We start from the raw sequence: 20,698 nt of genomic DNA, 5'->3' as shown, positions 1-20,698 counted from the left end.
TTAATACTCAATTTAGGGAGTGTTTTGTTCTACAATAGCAGTCTCTCAGCTGACAATTTAATAAATTATTTGGTAATTTGTTATTGAACATAACTTCTTTGTTTCCACATTCACGAGATCAAAGTTTGAAAATTTTTGAAACCAGCGACTTCAGGGAGGAAAAATCACGATGACATTAAATTTCCGGTGGTGGGACGGCCATATTTTAATGTCACACGGCGGCACTTTCTTAAGAGAATTTAATTGGATTTACTCGCCAAACGATTCACAGAGATGACATGTGATTGTGATTATTATTTTATATTAAGTCATGATTTTGAAGAAAAATTGTTAAGATTTTTATTTTTATAAGTTATCACTTTTGTTTTTTTTTGCAGTCTCATGGCCGCTGTGGATTCAACATTAGAATGAACTCGAAATTTCTATTTTGACGCATCGTTAGCAAACGACGACAGCATATGCATTTTTTTCAACATCACGTAACGCGTACTTTTTTTCAATAACAAGGGAAGTTCACGGAGGAAAGAAACTTTTTCTCCTTTCGAGGAAAAAAAAAAATTTGATCCTATTTGTTATGCGATATTTCATTGCAAATCTGGGTTCCGTATGGAAGAGAATATTTTGTAGAGATTACAGAAGATTTCGCGTAATCCGCGATGGAAAATGGTTCGACAGTAATTTTTTATGGAACTGAAAGTGAAGAAATGCGAAACCTTCGGGGAATTGTCAGGTGAGACCGCAGGACAAAGTACGAAATTATCGCATAATTTTTTCGGAATAAAAGAGATCTTAAAGAAACTTCTGGACTTAAGAGGGTTTTAAAATTAAAACTTCTTGAACTTTTCATTTTTTATAAAGAGGAGTTATTCATTCTATTCCGTAAAATGTCTTAATCATTAGTGAAAAATTAGTACATCTCCGATCTCTGATTTAATGATAATAAACGTAATTATAATTTCATAGGAAATATAGTACTTTAAAGGTAATGTTAAGGGTTACCTTCAATTTTTGTTAATTAACGCAAAATTATTGTCCTTAAAAATCAATTAATAATTTTTTTGCGTCGTTTTAGCTTAATTACAGATTCGTTATTTAACTCTGTGATAATCTGAAATTATCAACACTTTGTCCTCGAATTAAGGATAAAATATCGGAGTCACCTATATCGTACAATGAAATCACCAAGTGATTCATAGGGCCAATTCATTATTAGTAACGATAAAATGAATTTTGGTTGACGATTAGGGCCCATCAAATATTTATTTGTTAATAATCAACGAATACGAATATGAGAAGCCTTATTCAGCTTGAATTTCATCATTCAAACGAACCATTCGCTGACTATTAACGAAATTTCATTTCCCATGTTCACCTCTATCATTCGTCGATAGTCAACGAATCTCGTTTGAAATCAATAATTCACCCCCTCAACTTCGTACTTCGATTAAACATATTTTCCATTCAAATCAAGAATTATTTTAACTCTCGTTGGAATCCCAGTTTCAATAATGAATTTCTTCAGAAAAACTTTCTTGTAAAATTATATTGAGAATAATCCTGGTTCCCTTCCTACCTAATGAAAAAATCCTGTCCAAAAATTTCCTGTGACGTCACACAATGTGAAATACTATATAAATTTGGTGATTTGAATGTAATATAGTCAATATTAATATTTATTTTTCTGTTATTTTTTCCAAATGGATTTACTCATGTTATGGAATTGACCATCTGTGTTGGATTTTTTTTATTAAATAAATAAATAGAAAGGAAAAATCAATCTCATTTTTTTGTGAGTGTTTATACTTTAAATTGAAAAAACTATTTTACTAAACAAAGTGGAATGAATAGGATTTTTTAAGAGGATGTGACTAAAAGGTCCAGGGTATTGTTTCCCTTTGTAAATCTACTTACTTCCCCTAAGGAATCGGTACAGAGTTAATGTGTCTTCCAATCACAATTATTTGATTTAAATAATAAAGTAGAAAAATAGTTTCAATTATTTCCAGAATTATTATTTCAAATAACCCATTTCCAATAATCTGTTTTAAATTTTTTATGGCAGTTCTTGATGGGGATTTGTGATTCAGAAATTAAATCGTGGGGCAACTGGATCCGGATTTTGTCCTGTAACCGAACAAATTAAAGACGAAAGATAGCGAACATAAAAAATTCATCTGATGGGTTGAAACGATATAGAATTTCTCTTCGATCTAGCAATCTATTACCCATTTACCATTTATTATTCAGGAAAATCGTACAATAAGGTGTCACCAATGGTGCACTGATATGAAGTTCTTGGGAATGAAAAAATTCAAGAAAAAGCATACAGGTAAAATATATTACGACGTTTTCGCAGTATACGTGGATGTCCAACTATCCCCATATTTTTCAACCACCATCACAAACGTTAGTAAAATACCTTCTCTTTCCATCCGCAAAAACTTTTCTTGGAAACCAAGTAATTTAAAAAGTTTCTGCTTCATGACATTCGGCGATAACAAATTATCCTTACTCCATTATCCACAAATGCGATTATGATAAAGGCAAAAAAAGACGAGGGATGAACAATAAAAAAATCATAAGGGTGGAGAGTTGAGGTAAAGTTTAATGCTCACGAGTTGACCAGTGTCGTAGATGACAGAACCGAAGGAGAATAAGGATTGTGTCCTCGCAGAACCGATGAAAGTTGGTAAATATTTTACTGATTACTTTTTTCATCCCAATTTCAACCAATAAAATGGTGGCATGTCCCGTCACGTGGTGCAAGTAAAACGGTTTAACTTCGGATATTTTTCGAATATTTCCCGGTTTGTTGATAAGCAATGAAAATATCTGATAAACAATTTGTACGCGTTTCAAACCCCTAAACTGTCATTAGAAAAAATCAAGTTCAAAGACTTTACCTCGACGTGAGCAGATTCGGAGGAGAATCCTTGGACGTTATTGATCAAAAAATTAAAAAAAATGTTGCTAATAATACGGTGAAGACAAAAGCCACTATTTGGAAACAATTCTCTGCATTTTGTGCAGACAGAAAATATATCCTGGAAGCCACAACTACGAGTGAAAAACCATACCATATGACGTGAAATGCCACACATTTAATCGATTGAAATTGGAATGAAAAAATAATCCAGCCAAATAGCCCTCGACCTTCAAAATTAATCGGATATTTCCCTCCAGTTTCCTGCGTACCACCGATCGGGATAAGTTTCGCAGAAAAACCCTCGCGCTTCGAGTTCGCGATTTTTCACCTGCAAAACTTATCCCTCTCGTTGCTACGCAACGAAACTCTCGGGAAATATCCGATAATTTTGAAGGTCTTGGGGTATTACTACTAAATATATTAGAAAATTCGAAAATTTGGCGATGAATTTGAAATTTTTGGGCTATTTTCGAGGCTATAAGTCCCAAATTGGGATCCTATCATCAGCTAAATTCAAATTTCCATTTTTTTGTGTCATATTTCTCTATGACAACGAGAAAAAAAAATTGTTTCGACGAAGAATTGTTATTTTTGACACGAGAAAATATTTTTTTTGGACGAAATATTTTAAAACAATTCCAACATTTGTTTTTGTTGTTTATATAGAGCTATATATGAGATTATCAAAGTTAAAATAGAAGAGATTTTTAAGAGAGGCTGGAGAGGATGTAAAACAAAAAAGACATTTGTAACATCAAAAGAAATAAATAATAATAATAAATATATTAAAAATGATAACCTTTGAGGATAAATAATTTTTACTTCATGAGATGTCCCTTTTTCCCACCAGTTTATAACAAAAATCGATAATGTCATTGGCTCCTTAAAATCGTAAAAATACTCCAGACCCTCCAATTCATGAGCCACAATTTTTTTTTCAAAGTACCCAGTCGACTTTAAAATAAATTCATACCCATAAATCCAGGTTCCTGGCTTTAAAAAATTGTTCAGTCTATTGACTTCATTAAGGTTGCTGCAAATAATTTTCTTTAATTACCCAAGATGTTGATTTAAAATGCTCCCTCGTGAGTCTAAAAAACTGCAGAATTTTCCTCCAATATGAATGAAGAAAATTACCTGGTGAATTTCATCTCTAGTTGGGGCATTTCAACTCTAGTCGTTGACCGTTCTGTGCGGAGAAAATAATTTTTCAACAAATAAAAACTCAGTTGTAATCCACATTTCGTTAAATGTAAACTACATTTTGATAAGGATAATGTACTGTCAACGTCAATAAATATTTGACGCCTTTCCCATCATAACAATGAGAATTTCGGCCTTAAAAAACGTCTTTTACGGGGAAAATAAAAAGCTAAATTACCTCTAAACAAAGTGTCGTTTATGTTTATCACAGCGTAATGTACGTCTAAAACATCGTAAATTACAGCTTCAGTAAACGCATTTAACGTGACTCAGTGCAGTAAACGCCAAATTACGCACGTGGGTGCGTACTTCATTTGCCTTTTACGCACGTCGTAATGTAAAATTCCGTAGAAATCACGTGCGGTATAGATTTTCGAATTCATAAGATTAAGAACTCGTTGATGGTTGATTTTCCAAGACACACGGAGAGAATTTTTTTTCTTAATTACATTAGATTTTAATTGAAAACCAAGTTAATGAGCAATAGACGATTTAAGTGAGAGCAATTTTATTTTATGATTATGTGTTCAAATTTCGAGTGCAGTCGTCAAATTGACAAACGATCTCGAGATCTCAAAGACCAAAGCGACGACAAGATGGACGATAAATGGCTGATGCAACAGGCGCCATGACGGCGCTCATCATTAACCAATTATAATGAGTTAACGAAAAATTGCTGTGCGGTACAGTAAAATGAACTGATCTAGAACGAAATTATTAAAAGATTTCAATTATTTTTTTCAAATTAAAAATTTAATTTTCAAATTTTTTTCAATTATTATTTTTTATTTCATTTAAACTCAAATAAAAAATGATAGACCTTCAAAGTTTATAGTTCTGTTTCCTTAATTTTACGAACTCACATATAATTAATTACAAAATGTAGCACAAAATTTATAGTAAGAAGACATTTCAGTACTTTATCATTTTGTACTTTGATTTCAGTGCACAGTAACTTCTCTTCGACTTTTCCCTTCGTGTACCTTAATCGTCCACCGATATGAGGATATTGCCAGCAAATTGAAGGTACGTGTTTTGAAATTGAATAGAAATATTTTCCCAGATTTTTCTCTTAAATATGTGTTTATCACCAAGACACATCGGTATGTGCCTGGGTAAAATTCTAATCTCCCCAGCGACGTTGTACGCAGCCCGTTTGTGCCACAGTAAACTACATTGTAGGCTTTGTCGTACCTAGAATGTCACAAGGAATTCCGGAAGAATGTACACACCATACATACGTGCAATCCAGTCTAGTGTAGTCTCAAGCATCTGAAATTGTTATTTCAATATCCACAAGTTCCAACGGCATTCTCATAACTTTCCTCCCAATGGAGATACATATTCCATGAATCAATATAAATGAGACATCTCGAGTTGAATCAGGTTAGTTCAAGGATGTTTATGTATTCTCCACACACAGTAAACCGCAATGTAAACTACGTTTATCACGCCATTTTGTGCTGTAGAGAAAAAGTCTTTTACGTTTGTAGTTGATGCGTAAATTACTGTGCCCAATTTGTTGGGTTTCGGATTAAAATTGTTGTTTACCTCGAAATTCCAGCATTAGAAACACATTTTTTCCTCCTTAAAACCTGATTTTCCTCGATAAACAACTCTCATTTAGAAGATTTTCCTGCAAACAGTCCCACTCAAGACCCTTCCTCATCATCAGACCCAAATGTCCACTCTCTACCCCTCTCCGATCCTCTAATAGTTGTGATCATCCCTTAATATCTCCCAGGAATTTTTGTAGACTTCACTTTTCGAATCGCATTGGACACGACTTAATAAATTTTTTTGTTCTTAATAAATTGTACTCCCAGACAAGGAAATAAAATTCTTTTATTTTGTGGATTATTAAAAACGAGTACGTTTACTCTGGTATCTAATAAAATGACAGAGCATTTATTTTAATCCTCATTTCAATTAATGTCGAGACCTTTATTCGAAATGAGGATTAAAATAAATCCTCTGGAAATTTTTTTGATTAGTAACTTTGATTAGTAGTAGAATTTTTATAAATTTGAGGGTTTGAAAAATGAGAATTTTGAGTTGACGTTGCTGGAGGGTGAGAGATAGGGGTTAGAGTTCTGTTAAGATCCATTGAAAGAAGAAAATATTTGTCTCTAGGGAAAAGTAACGGCCGCTTCATGTGAAGTAACTAGAAGTATTTGTCCCGCAGTTTGTCCTGTTTTTATTTTATTCTATAAATATCGCCGGGAGTTAAAACTTTTCTTGGCCGAGACACTACCGCGTATATCAATTTTCCGAATCATTTAATCAAATAAAGTTCTCATGAAATTGAAAAAAAAAACATCTGGTTTGTACGTTTTTTAGCAAAATATTTAATTTATCACCGACTAGTTTTAATGAGTAATTTATTATTTATTTAGACGCCATGGAAAGTACTTTAATTGAGAGGTAAATTACTTTAGAGGCGATAATTGGAGGAGTTACATAAATATCTGAATTTATTTATTTTTCTTGAACCTGATTTCTGACGTGAAAAAATATCCGTAATGATGGATGAAATAATTTTCTCGTTAGTAACATTTTTGTTTAATAATTTAATTGTGTTATATATGCTAGATTAAATGATACTACACTAGTGATCAAAGTTGGAAGTCAACTAGAATACTTTTACCCAAATTAACTGTCCGTAATTTATTTCAGATTTTAATGTACAAAATCCCAGTTATGTTCATATTACTTCAACTCGGTTTCGGTATTACACTCCATTCTACCCCTCGGAAAGTGGAATTCCCCGAACAGGGTGTTCGTAAAAGTTGGGTCACGAGGGAGATTCAACAACGTTCAACCCCACTTTTTCATGACATCCGTTGAGAATGATTGAATGTATAAAAGTCACGGCACTTAATGAGTGTCATTTTATTTCTGTTTTAAAAAATTGGTAAAATATTTTCAGTTGACAATCACTAAAGAAAATTCCGTTATCAATTTTTTTTTCTCTCATTCTCGTACGAAAATCCTAATTTTCTAACACACGTATGCATAAAAATATATATAGATAGTATATATAGTATATGTATACCATAAATATCATATATAATATAAATATGTAGATAGAAAAGTCAATAAAATGAAGAAACTGAAAAACAATTAAAGTTTTTCAATTTTCCTGTTCTTTTTCTCACTCACTTTAATAACAATTATGTACATAATAATGTACCTAATGTACATAATGTACATGACGTTCACGCCAAATAAATCACCCCCCAACCCTCTCCCTTTTCAAAATTTTGCAAAATTTTTTTAAAAGAATTAAGAAAAAATAATCTGCAAAATAAAAATCAAAAAATTTTCTAAAATAATATTAGCAGATTCTTCGAAAGATTTTTGGAAGATCTCTCGTGCAGAATATTTTTCAACGTGGGATTTGATTTATCCACCAATTGTTTTCTAACTCACTCCTCTCCATAAATAATTTTCAATTTCAAAGGTGGGACAGAAGTAGTCATATAATTTCAATGAACGAAAAAAAATAGACTGCGATGAAGCTGTCTGACGAATGCGCGAGGCTTTCCATGATATTCTCTGTGTGCAAATGACTTTCTAATGTACGATTTATCGGCCACCCCCGACTTTGACGTATCCCCAGGATTACAGAAAAAAAGGATTTTATATTGTTGCTGGAAAATCTACGGTCTCTCAATTTCACTTGTGTTTATACGTTTGCCAAGTCATCTAGGAATCAGGGGGATGAACGAATGAAAACCGTATGAAAATGAAAGTAAAAGATGATACACGAGGGGAAAATATGAAAAAGCTCGGCTTTATCCGAAGATTTCACGCAATCCAATGGTCACAATTCAGAAAAAAAAAATATATAAGAGAGCGTCTACTGTATATTCTGTAACGAATTATTCTTTATGGAGGAGCTAAATGACATGAAGACTCATCTCCTTTTCTGCTTGAATAGTGTGACATGTGATTTATCTCTGGTTTTATGGTTCGCTTTCACTGTGAAAGAGAATTCTGATATCTGAAACATATTCACTTGAGGCAAGCGATTTTTCTTCAATCGCTTAAAGTAGTTATGATGATCAGAAGGATTCTAGAAGAAGAAAAAATATGATTAATTTATTATACTGTTGGTAAAAACAAAAATCAATTGACATAAAAAATTCACCAAGAAAACCTTTGGGTAGAGTTTTGACTCGATAATTGGTGCGCTCTGGATATACGTTTGATTTTGTAAAATAGCAAACCCTTTGGTAACTCACTACTTTCAGATAACAAGCTGTCCCGTAATTTTCTCTCATCAATTAATTAATTCCACATCGCTCCGTGCAGTAAACGGCAAATTACACGCGCTGACGTGCGTGTTACTCCCTATTTAGGTACATCGTAATACAAAATTCCGTATGAAATCTGGGTGATGTAGGTTGTCTGATGAGTGTCAGAAAACTCCCCGCAGGGGTCTTCTAGTTACACAATTTAAAAAATATCAACCGCATTGTTGGTTAATAGACTAATTAGGGAAGCGAATATAGGAGTGATGCAGTGGCTTTATAAAAATTTCTGAGCCTTCAAGAATTATCTGATGACAAGTCAGGAATTTTCTGGATGAATTAACATCTTCGAGGGAAATCAGATGACATTTTGGACATTTGTCGATGATGAATCTGAGAATTCGATGATTTTTCCAATTTCTTCTCTTCTCTTGGCGTGAAAATTTCTGAAAAATTATTCTGCACTGTGGATTATGTAAATAATTGCCCTGTGATGATGTAATATGTAATATATAAAGAGAATTGTTGACTTGAAGATCAATTCTGAGGAAGAATTGAGTGAAAAAATTTCCTGCGAACGATTTCTGGAGGACAATCAGATCAAGGTCATTGAGTCTGGGAGTTTTGCTAATTTAGTGAAACTGGAAAAAATCTATCTGCACGTTAACCGTCAAGTGATGGAATTTCATAGAAATATCGAAAGGAACGATAAATTTCGATTTAATTATTCTAAAAAAATTAGTAGACATAAGAAAATATTAGGGGAATGTATCGTAAACTTTTGGTTACCTCCAACTTTATTTTTAATTTGAATACTTTGAGCAATTGTCAATTTCAATTGAATCAAAACCGTTGGAATTTCAGAAAAGTCTTACTGAAATTTAAAATGCAACAAATTTGTCCCCTGAAATCATATTTCCTATTCTGAAACGTTCCTTTTCGGAAAATCTCTAGTCGATTGTCCATAAAATCGATATTTTTATTGTTATACCTATGTTTACATGAAAAAATGTTTTGAAATAAATTATTTTCAAAATTCATTGTTTTATAACACATCTTATTGCAAAAACTCTCAAAAATTTAACGACACGTGTTACGTGTAATGTCTCACATTTCGTTTTACAACTCACCGAATATATGTCAATTCCCAAATTAGATTTTGGAGTCAAATAAAAAAAACTGTCATCTTGATAACAACTGATTGGAAACCGAGTTATCAAGATTTTTCAACTTCTCGACGGGATGGCAATGGTAATCATTCAAAAAATCAATTATCGATTCTTCATAGAAGAATTCATGGACTGTCCGCAGTTATTATTGTTTTTCGTGAACAATATATGTTTGGGAGCATCGAATTATGAAAAAAATAGAATTTTTATAAAGAAACTAACCTTCACTAAATCCATGGTCCTGAGATTTCAATCACTCACTCACATGAAATTTTTATGCACTTGGCTATTGAAAAATTATCTCAATTCTGCAGACAAAGAAATTGTCTCCAATAATTCCACCACGACCACTGATAAAAATCACAAAACTGGGAAAATTTCCACAGAAGTTCACAAAAAATTCACGTTAAGCCAATAAAACTCTCGACGTCAACACTGGAATTTTTTCCTGGCCACAATGTAACGTCGATTTTCCGAGTAATCACCAAAATTTTTCTGTCTCCATGTGGAGCACTCACTTGTAGTTTTTAGATCCAAAATCACAAAAACGATCGAATAATTTCATCTCAAATTATAATTCTCTTGAATCACTCGCCTGAATGAACGATTGATACCTTCAAGAATTCACGTCGAACTAGTCATTCACTTTGAGACAATTTCCAGCTGCATTTCTTTCGATTAATTAGAAGAAAATATTTTTTCACAAATATACTGAGCGTCACTCCACACTTTAGCAGATTTTTCCTTTCTCGGTCGCGAGGAGCTTTGTTGCTATGGGCTGGCCATCTTGTTGATCCCGTTTCTATGGAACGGTCCAATACAAGCAAATACACGCGACGCAATTACATCAAGTGTTCATCCCAGGACAGTCCACTCACAACAGTAATATCGACTGATCATTGATTTTCAATCATTTCGATAATGAATACCTTAAATCTCAAATAAACGTTTTTCTACGAAACAAACTCAACGTTTCATAAATGAGTGAAGAACACGCCGAAGTGAAAATGACCGTTAGAGGGCTCCACTGGATGTTGGTAGCAAATGGCCGACGGAAGTCTAACGGTTCCAGAGATTCTACTGACGCGTCATACGCTTTTGATATTATTTTACGGTCTCCATTCGACACAGGATCAGTGCTTCTTTGTTTGACCAGTGCTAAGTGAATTCGGTGAATTGGTGGAGTTATTGGGGCCCCAAAGGTCAAGTGAATCGAATAAACAATGAAAGATGGAAACCACAAAGACTACGGCGTAATCAACTGTTGGAATTATGGCACACCCAGCCATTCCTCCACTTCCATCACGATAAACCTTTCGAGTAATATTTTATTCATGTAATGGTACCGTGAAAATCACTCATCATAAAAAAATGGCTGTCTCGGTTAATATTCAGTGATCAGTGACTGTGTGTTGCCCAATTGGTGTCATAATAACCAAAGAAAATCAGGTCCAGGACATTGGAGCTGGAATGCACCACGATCGAGTATGAAATCCACTTGATTCAAGCTTTTTTTGTGTAATACATGATATATCAATCGATGGATATATTTGATAGCAGTATTTTCCCGCAGACACTAACGACATGCTCGAAAATATCAAGATCACCCAGAAGACAACCAGAAATTCTGTGGAAATGCCGGTTCAACATGAATGGAATTTTGTCTGAAAGGCCAACTTCAGTCGTAAATTGAATGGGAAAACAAATAAAAGTCATTTTTGCAAACAGAGAGGAACATAAAAATTCCTTCAACGGAAAAGGACCACCGAACAAGGAGGGCGTTTACTCAAGCATCAATAAAATGCAAAGACAGAAAGATAAAGTAGAAGATGAGTTTGGGGGGGATTCGAAGCGAGGATACCTGGATGCTGCGTCCAGCGACGAGGACGAATCCCGAGTGGGTAAGATTTATGAAAAAACCATGAAATGGTAATTTTTTTTTTCTCCATTATCTCTTACCCACGTACATTTTATATTGGAGTTGATTCCACTACGACATGCATTTTCTTTATGCTTGGAGAAGTATCCAGAATTATAAATTAATCACTGGGATTGAACTCGACAATTTGGAGTTGCTGTGTGACAATCCTTGAAATTTTTATTTGTGATCGTGCACTGGATTGTTTTGATGGTTATGATTATAGTTATTGTTATTGTTTCTTCTTCTTAATGAAAGTATTGGTAGTGTTTTGAGGTTAGGTTTAATATTTTTTCGTACTCTATCGAGTTATTGTGGTCCCAAAAATCTGAAAAAAAATGATCGGCCATTTCCTGAATGTTTTTATTGATGTTAAGATTTCTCAATTTGATTAATATCGAGAAAGTTCCGTTCATAACAACTGACTGCATTATCATTAGAGCAAAACATCTGCATTTCCGTTTCTCTCATTATCTTCAAACCCTAAGTGTCATTTTTTGTTCCGAAGTCGGTAGCAGTACAAACGAACTCATACCCGAGGAAGCAGAACGAAAGGGAGTGTAGTCTTTCTTTCTCCTTCTTGTCCTCCACTTATTCTCATTTCATTCGACTCGTTTACTTATCATTAAAGAAGGATAGGAATGAATGAACCACTGAATGTGCGCTGAATTTTATGGGAACGTCTTATCCTGTTTTCGATGTATTTATATTGCTTATTTGTCAGAATTGAGAGTCAGTTTGATTCTTCCTGAAGATTTTTACATTAATTATGGGGCTTAACAGGTAAATTCCATTTTTTTTTAATCCGAAAATAAATTCATTGACTGGATTGTTGATAAAAAATTATGAACCATCAGAATTTTTATTTTTATGAAAATAAATTCTTAACAGATGCTCTGGGAGCCTTTGGTGATAACAGAGATTCAGTGTCCAGAATTTTTTATGATGATGAGGAACTCCAACGAATAGTAAGTTAAATAATTAATGACTCACGAACGCTTTTCGCTGGATAAAGTGTTGGAAAAAATAATAAAAAATACATTGTTCACATATTGTGATGATAAAAATCATTCAATACTCGTGGGAAAGAAGTTTTTTGATCAACGACATTTTGTCATTTGCCTTGGGGTTGTACTATAAGTTTCGACGAGCCAAAAAGTATTTTCTGCACTCGTAACAAAATGTACTATTTTAGTACGTGTACCGAAATATATGATTTGGTCACTGGAGTGAAAACAAAATTTTTGCCAAATTATTAACATTTTGACTACTTTCTAGATTGATCACATGAAAAATTTGACGACTATTGGAGGGATTGAAAATGAGGATTGGAGTGGGGAGACGCTGTCGATAATGAGAGATTTTATTGAATTACCAGGAGAAAAAATTTTGTCGATTTATTTCCGAGGAAATGTTCTCAAAGCAGAATTGAACATCCCATCAACACCAGTTTACGAAATGACGTACTTCATTCGTAAATCCACGGAAGTTCTGCAGTATGAAAATTTTCAAAAAGCTGTTCTATTTGGTACAAATAATGACAAAGTTGAAGGGAATGTACAAACGATTGTGGATACCTTGCTGGCACCGATATGCTTTCGAATGAAGGAATGGCCCGACAGTATCCATTTTCCGATTTTTGAGTCGAATTCCGACCCAAAAAATCTAATTTTATTGGGAAAATGCAAAATTTGTTGAAAATGTGGGTACATCCCTCTGATCAAGGGTCATTTGTTAGTTAAAAAAAATTATAAGTGGGTAATAGAAATTCCAAGAAATTTGAAACTTCGTCAGATAGTAGATAAGCGTTGAGACCAACTCTGGAATCCAGATTTAAATCGATCGGTTGAGCCCTTTTCGAGAAATCGTAATTTGTTTATAAATAATTTTTTCGAAATCTCTCCAAAACTAAGCAACATTTTCAGCTTTTTCCCCCTTCTTTTCATAATTTTTGACTTTGAAAAGGACTCGCAAAACTAGAAAAAATGCACAACAATGATCGCACCCCTTCGAAACGTCATGAACAATTAAATAATGACAAAACGTAAAAAGTAGAGTATTTTTTCCTGTCACTTTGATCCCGAATTTTCCAGAAATGTAAAAAAATGAACTTTGTCTAAAAGGGTGTCGAGTGTCCTTAATGTACCGAACAATAGGTTTAAATTAAGTGGCGCTGTTATTACTTTGAAGACGAGAAAATCTCGTTTAACCCTCCTTAGAGGGTCAAACTATAACAGTATGAGTTTGTCAATCATTTGTGAAGTTTTTGACTTTTTGGGTTGTAGACCAGCTGCGTACCCGTACCAACCACTGGGTCACGCTTAATACTGGAACAAGCCCCAAAGGTACTCTCTAGCACCTAGTGAACTTTCCCCACAACTATAGGAAACTACACCAGTAGAGAAGTTGGTAAAAAAAAAAATTATCGGGTAAATCTCGGTAAATTTTCTTATACGCAAGGTAATGGTGGGGTGAAATGTTTTCCGATAGAAAATATATTTTGCGGAGGATGAGAGTGAAAATTTGTCGTATACGAGGAGATATTCAGTGAATGTTGTAAAACAATTTACGTAGTCGACGATGAGCCTCGTCTTCCAGATTTTTTTATGGAAATCGAAGGAAAAAAATCTGAAATGTTGGATGAATTTGTGGGCTTCTCACATGGAGAGAAATTTCCAGTAAAAATTACGGAACTTCAGATTTTTTTTATGGCCCAGAACTTAAGTTCGTTTATCGATTATAAAAGTGATAAAAAAAAATCACGTGACGGTATCGCAATTTTTCATTGAAAATTTAGATAAAAATTGCGGAACGCTCCGAAAAATTCAATAACAATTAAAAAAAATCCTTGACATGTCGCTCTGAAATTGCGCAAAATATACGTCATTTTTATTGAATATTTCTCTCTGTGCATCGAATACAAATTTGTAGTTGATTAAACTTGTAGACAATTAATTTCTTAACTGAACTTTATTATTCCACTGGTATCAGGCGTGAAAGCTGATTTTTGTGATGCACTTCACGAATATTTATACAAAGTCAATGATCTGAGATTCAAAATGTACAGCCTGACAATGCTGTACTTACCCCGCGAGGGTATCGACATGACTATTGAAGAAGCATCTACGAGTCAGGACTTCGTACAACGTCTTGAGGGAATCGTTGTCCATTGGATGAAGCAAATGAGACTGACTATTAATGACTATGAACAATTCACGAGCCAAGAGCTTTTGTGTCTCATCGATGAGTACGACTTTTGGATTTACCGATGTAAGTCGATCAAACCTTTCCATATAACTATTCGAATTTTAATGGACATTTCTTCCGCATTGAAAACCGTCTGAGTAAAATTTAATATCAGATTTCACCTGAATATATTGACAAAACAAAATATTCTTGTCAAGAATGTACACTGAAAGAAAATCAGATTAACTGACAGAGAAAATCTGATGTAGTAAACCGGACAGATTAGTTTTTGTTTCAAGTCCTCAGTATTCTTCAATAGTACCAACGGAATAAGCCCTGTTTTATGCAAAAGCATTGGCACCTGAAAGTTATGTTCAATTCTTTCTTCTAGATGAGAATCTGTGCGCGTTGAATTACCAACTCCAGAGTCCTGCTGTGGATCGAATTCTGAATATTCTGAAAACATCTGATTCTACTTACTTCCGGCCATTCATGAGTTTGCACAGAGAAATCAATGGTGATATCGAGGAGGCAAAATCAAATATAACATTTCTGGAGATTCTAAGAGATGCTTCTGCCGGATTGAACAACTGTTACAATCTTGAAGACATATCAAAACATATATTGAGGATTCTGCACTTGTTTCGTTTTATCTGGCTTAATTCACCGTTTTACAATACACAAGAGAGGATGACCCACTTATTCATCCTTCTCAACAATCAGATCATACTTGTATGTCATCGATTTCTCGATCCTCGTAAAATTCTCATGACTGGAAGTACTCGATGGGGTATGAAAATGCTGGAGCGAGCCACTGATGTTTGCAGATATTATAAGAAAATTTATGTTCAGGTAATGGATTTTACATCAATGTTTTTTTTTTCTATTTTCAACCTTCTTTCTCCCTTTTATGATGTGATCGAATTTTTCCTCGGCATTTTAACAATGCGGGTATCGACACAGAGAGACCCGTACGCGATTGGTCTCGATGGATCATGAATAGTTATGCAATTATTCAAGAACACTCTTTAGGTCGGTATCAAAGGGCCCGTGTGTTTAGAATTTCTTATCTTTTTCGGTCTTGAGGCTCTTGTCGTACGATGTTGTCTGTTAACGTTAAATCATTTGTGTCATGTTACAGTTTGTCAATGCTTGTGATACATCAACGACACGTCCATGGACATTGAAGCCGGAGAATGTATTCCGGAATGTTGACGTTTTTCTTGAGAGGTGCCGGGATTTTTATGAAATTTGCCGAGCTGCCATTGACTTTGCGAGGTAATGTTGACGTTCTTTTCGACTTCGATTATTGTAAAATTTTGTTAACGAGGGTTGTGGATATTTTTATTAATTGATACTTATCGAAGATCTTATTTTTCATCAATAAATATATTCGAGTGATGGGATTCAAAGCCAGATGTGTCGACATGGGGGGTATTCTAAGTTTTGAAGAATTTTTCCAAAAAAAAAAGATAATTTGATGGTTTTAACGTTCATAGAATATCTGAGAAGTCAAGAAAATTGGAAAAGTTCTCAAAAAAAAAATCTGAAACGTCTGGGGTATTCCGGGATATGCCGAGAATATTGAGACGTTTCCTTCGGATTTTCTCGAAAATGTAGACAAATCGTAGAATTCACGAGGCAAGGGTTCGATTTTAATTAATTTAATTTTACTTTTTTAATTTTTATGGATTTTTCATGGCTCACGTATTAATTTAATAACCACATCTCTGTCATATCACTCCTCTGTTATATTATCTCCATTCTTAAATTAATGAAAAAAGATTGGATGAAACAGTGACCATCCCCGTGCCGTCCTTTGGTGGTACACAAGGTCAGGATCATCAAAAAGTCTGCATGAAAGTAGAGAATATCTTCCGCGATCATCTCCATCATCTGTACGAAAATTCCCGGAAGATGTTCTCCGTTCAAGAAGTTACTTGGCACGATGATATGTCAACATTCCGAGCCAAAACAAAGGACCTCGATATTATGATCCAGAATCTGATGAATGTCACTTTCAAAGGCATCAACAACGTCGGAGAAGCTGTGGCTTACCTTTACGGATTACGTATGTACATGAACCGAAACAGTTTGATGACGCATTTCAACGGAATGATCACATCCGTAAGTCTTTCCATCTCAGGATTTTACCTCATTCATCGCACTATCTTGATCGTAAATCACTCGTGGACTGCATTCGATTTGGTTCAACAGATTTGGCGATCGTTCTCAAAGGAATCTCAAACAATAAAGCAAGAACTTCTCAAGGAAACCTCGGAGTATCCTTCGAGTTGTCCGTATTTTTCTGGTAGAGCACTGAATCTGCTGTTCAAATCCAAACGACTAAAGGCTGTGAAGGATCTCCTGGAAAATGCTGAATGGATGGGTTATTGTACGATTAGTGATGAAGTGTATCATCAGACTGATGTGCTGCTTGGCTCGATCAACGATATGATCGTTGGAATCCATCACCAGTGGATGGATGACATTGACAGCAATCCACAGAGTGGACTTGACCGGTACCTGATGCGACAAAACAGTGATAAGCTTGGAACTCTGGAGACGAATCTTGATTATAATGCACTGAATTTATGCTACGAGGCCAGTATTTGGCGTTACCTGGGCTTTCAGATACCAGTGTATGTTGAAATTATCATTGACAAATGGCCGATACTGCAGTTTGTTTCCGAGAGTGTTCTCATGCTCGTCTCAACATACAACAAAGTAATCGAAGGTAAGTGATTATATCGGAAAAGGGTGGATTCATGGAACGATTTATTGGTACTAAATGTGACTTGTTATATCAGGGAACAGTAGAGTTGTCTTCCATTGATGGAACGATTCATTTGCTCCAAATGAAATTCGTTAACTATTAACGAATGGTGGAATTGAATGTGAGCAATTGACTATTCGTTGATCGTTAACTAATGTCTCATTTTATGGCGAATGTCAGGGCAAACAAGTTTTATCAAACGTAGATTCGTTAGCTGTCAATGAATGAACGTTTAGGTCAAGGATGTGGACCTTAATCTGTAAACCGAATTAATTCGTTTAAAATAACTCATCTCTCAGGACTCAGAATTAAATTCCTTCTCGCAATTTGTGAGTTTCTAGAGGGAAAAGGGCAGGTCATCACGTTTTGGCGCGTTATTATTGTCTTCCTATTGCATGTACAGATTCGAAAGGTCCTGAAATCCCTTCTTCGGGTGGGTAAATAATTCTGAGATGCAGTAGAGTTGAATCCCAGTGTAAAAAACTGGATGCAAAGCAATTAAGAAAAGTGTATCGCTTTGCATACTGGGCGGTCTTCCAGGTCCGGTTGAAATCCTCGAGGACTGTTCAGCGATGTCTGTTCAGAATAGTAATGATTGTCATAATAATGATGATTGCTTTCCGTTCGTGGTGCAGTAGACGTTTTGTAAATTGCAATATTGTAGAAACTTTTTACATTAGATTTTTTTTTTCAGCTTTGTCAAGTGAAGAGAAGATTTTGTTCAAACCTCTGCTGAAAATTCAAGACCGTGAGCTCAGGGCAGGACTGAGCAAACTCACGTGGAATTCGGAGTTTATTGATACATACATTAAAGGATGCTGGACACATATGAGAAAAGTAAGTTTGCAATTTTAATTGTTAATCTATACTTTTTTTTATTGGAACGTTTTTGGAGTTTTTGGTGAACGGAGTTTTCAAGATTATTTAATGTCAAAATAGGGGATGGGTTTATGGCAAGGCCCTCGATTTGAGAGGCAAAGATTGGGCCAGAACCTGATAGAAATCGGTTGCTCACTTTGGTCAGTTCAATACTTTCGAAATCACTTCGTGAAAATTTTGCAAATTTAGTTATAAATTATACGAATATTCCATAAAATTTCCGAAAGACATATTTAGTCCTGAGATGAGCAGTAAAAATTATTGCAATTTCCCTGGAATTTTCCGATCTAATTTCGCAATTAATGAGCAATCCTTGACTGTCGTAATTTTTACCGGTCATTTCTCTTCGCGCTGTCAGTACGACAGTTAGATTAACTAGAGCTCTGAAATACCGACCGGCTACACGATTGGGATTTCCAAGATTTTATCAATACTGGTGCCTACTCCATTCAATCGCGAATCCCAAATTTAATTTAGAATCGATACCAGAAAAAATGATCTTGAAGACTTGGAAAAATACATATTAATGGTAACAATCGCAATTTTGTTTTTCAGTTACAGAATTTCCTGGACATCTACAAAATCTCAAACAGAGCGATACTCAATATCTGCGAGGAGATATCTCTCATGAAGATTGTTGATGTCAAACCAAATTATATTTACACAATTCAAGAATTCGTCAATGAACTCCGCACAAATAGGTGAGTAAATAAATTGAGCATTCCAGAATTGAAAAATTCGTTGCAAATCTCGCAGCATCGAGGCAATTTCTACACCTCCAGGCTATTTTCAAGTAACAACACAATAATTTCCAATTTTAAATGAGAAACTGAGAACATTCTTTGCATCATTACGACGTGAATGCTTCGAATAGCCGAAGCATTCATCATCGCAGTGGAATTTAATTCCAAAGTTAGGGATGCAAGTGAAATTCTCGTAAAAACTGGTTACAAATGATTAATCGTAAAATAATTATCGTCAAAATCAATACTTACTCAGTATCACGAGGTGTGAATGTGTCTGTATGATACGTCAACAATCAACAGACGTGATAATTCAGAAATTTTCTTCACCAGTACAGGGTCACTCCTAACCTTCAAATAACGTAGACAATTTCAATGTTCGTCGATCACGAGTCATCCTGGAAGATTTTTTTGCACAAATATTACTCACTATTTTCACACATTTCTTGAATCCCTGTTTTGCAATCACTGAGCTTTGGTCATTGCTGCACTTCTCGTACGTGAGATAAAGTGCTTCGTAACGTGTGATGAGGATTCATTTTCACTCCACTGGTCTTTAAATACTGGAATAATTTCTTGAAACACTGGAAATTGAATCAGAGAATTTTTTAAAGCTATTTGTTTATGTCTGATTCCCTCCCAACCCCTCCACCATTTTGTGCAATTTTTAGGACAGCTATGAAGACAGCAGGGGCAGAAACGTTGGGAGAAATGAATACGATCGATACTAGGTAGTGGATGCATAGGATACGCGTGACGCTTATCACACAGTAAACGTTGTCCTTTCGAGGATTTATCTCGGCAATTATTTGTCACACAGAAAAGTCAGACTTTTTTGGGGGACAATTTCAGGAGAATTCATTTTACGTTGATTTTTTTTTGAGAGAATGTTTCAGTTGGTCATTTTGGGGAAAGTAGTGCAAGTAAACTGCTGCAGTTGAGTCGTGAACTGCGATGAGGAAAATAGTTATAATAAACCAATAGAAAGTTGTTCATCGTTTATCATTTTTTCTGGCGATTATAAATTTAATTCTTTTAGCTTTAAAAAAATTGTTCTTTGATTCTAAATCGACATTTTTTTGGACATTATTAGGAACATTCATTGTTTAGGGATTTTTTAGAGATGAGTTAATTCTCGTGGGACATTTACACAGAATTATTTAATAAAAATTTCCCATTTTTCGTAATTTCAGAGTAAATTGAGAAAAATTTTATAGCACTTTTTCTGATTTTTTTTTGATGAATTTTCTAAATTTTATTGAATATATCAGTAGCGAAGGGGTAAAATGAGATTCTCCTTTTAATTAAAGATCAGTTTTTCATAAATATTTTAGAATTGATAGAAAATTTATAGTAAAATTTTTATTATTATATTTTTTGTGGAGTGAATTGAGTACTAAAACACATGTACCAAAAATTCCACGATCTTTATTAGATTCCGAGATATTGGTCGAATATTGGAGTCAGAGATAAATCAACTTATCTCGTTTTACCTTAACGAAAACGAAGGAAATACTTGGTCAGAGGATTGTCAAAAAATGGCCAACGCAGTACTTAGATGGCCAGTTATAATGGGGCTTAAAACTTTACGAAATGTTCTTTGAGCATCGTAACTTATTAAATTGTGGCCATTCCAGCATCC

At 34.5% G+C, this 20,698-nt stretch overlaps 1 protein-coding gene across 1 annotated transcript; it reads left to right on the top strand.

The window, feature by feature from the left end:
- The first annotated feature begins 10,623 nt into the window (after positions 1–10,623).
- LOC135170641 (dynein axonemal heavy chain 2-like) lies at positions 10,624–19,121 on the top strand. The gene is made up of 11 exons (XM_064136645.1): positions 10,624–11,455; positions 12,364–12,440; positions 12,751–13,093; positions 14,464–14,742; positions 15,050–15,510; positions 15,800–15,936; positions 16,443–16,785; positions 16,876–17,395; positions 18,129–18,271; positions 18,869–19,014; positions 19,070–19,121. The coding sequence occupies exons 1-11, from the start codon at positions 11,248–11,250 to the stop codon at positions 19,119–19,121; spliced, it is 2,709 nt and encodes a 902-aa protein (XP_063992715.1). The 5' UTR covers positions 10,624–11,247.
- Positions 19,122–20,698: the final 1,577 nt, after the last annotated feature.

This window comes from Diachasmimorpha longicaudata, chromosome 17 (genome assembly GCF_034640455.1).
Source record: "Diachasmimorpha longicaudata isolate KC_UGA_2023 chromosome 17, iyDiaLong2, whole genome shotgun sequence".
Taxonomy (NCBI): Eukaryota; Metazoa; Arthropoda; class Insecta; order Hymenoptera; family Braconidae; genus Diachasmimorpha; species Diachasmimorpha longicaudata.
The sequence above is the reverse complement of the archived record's forward strand: the minus strand, read 5'-3'. Positions and strand labels throughout refer to the sequence as shown.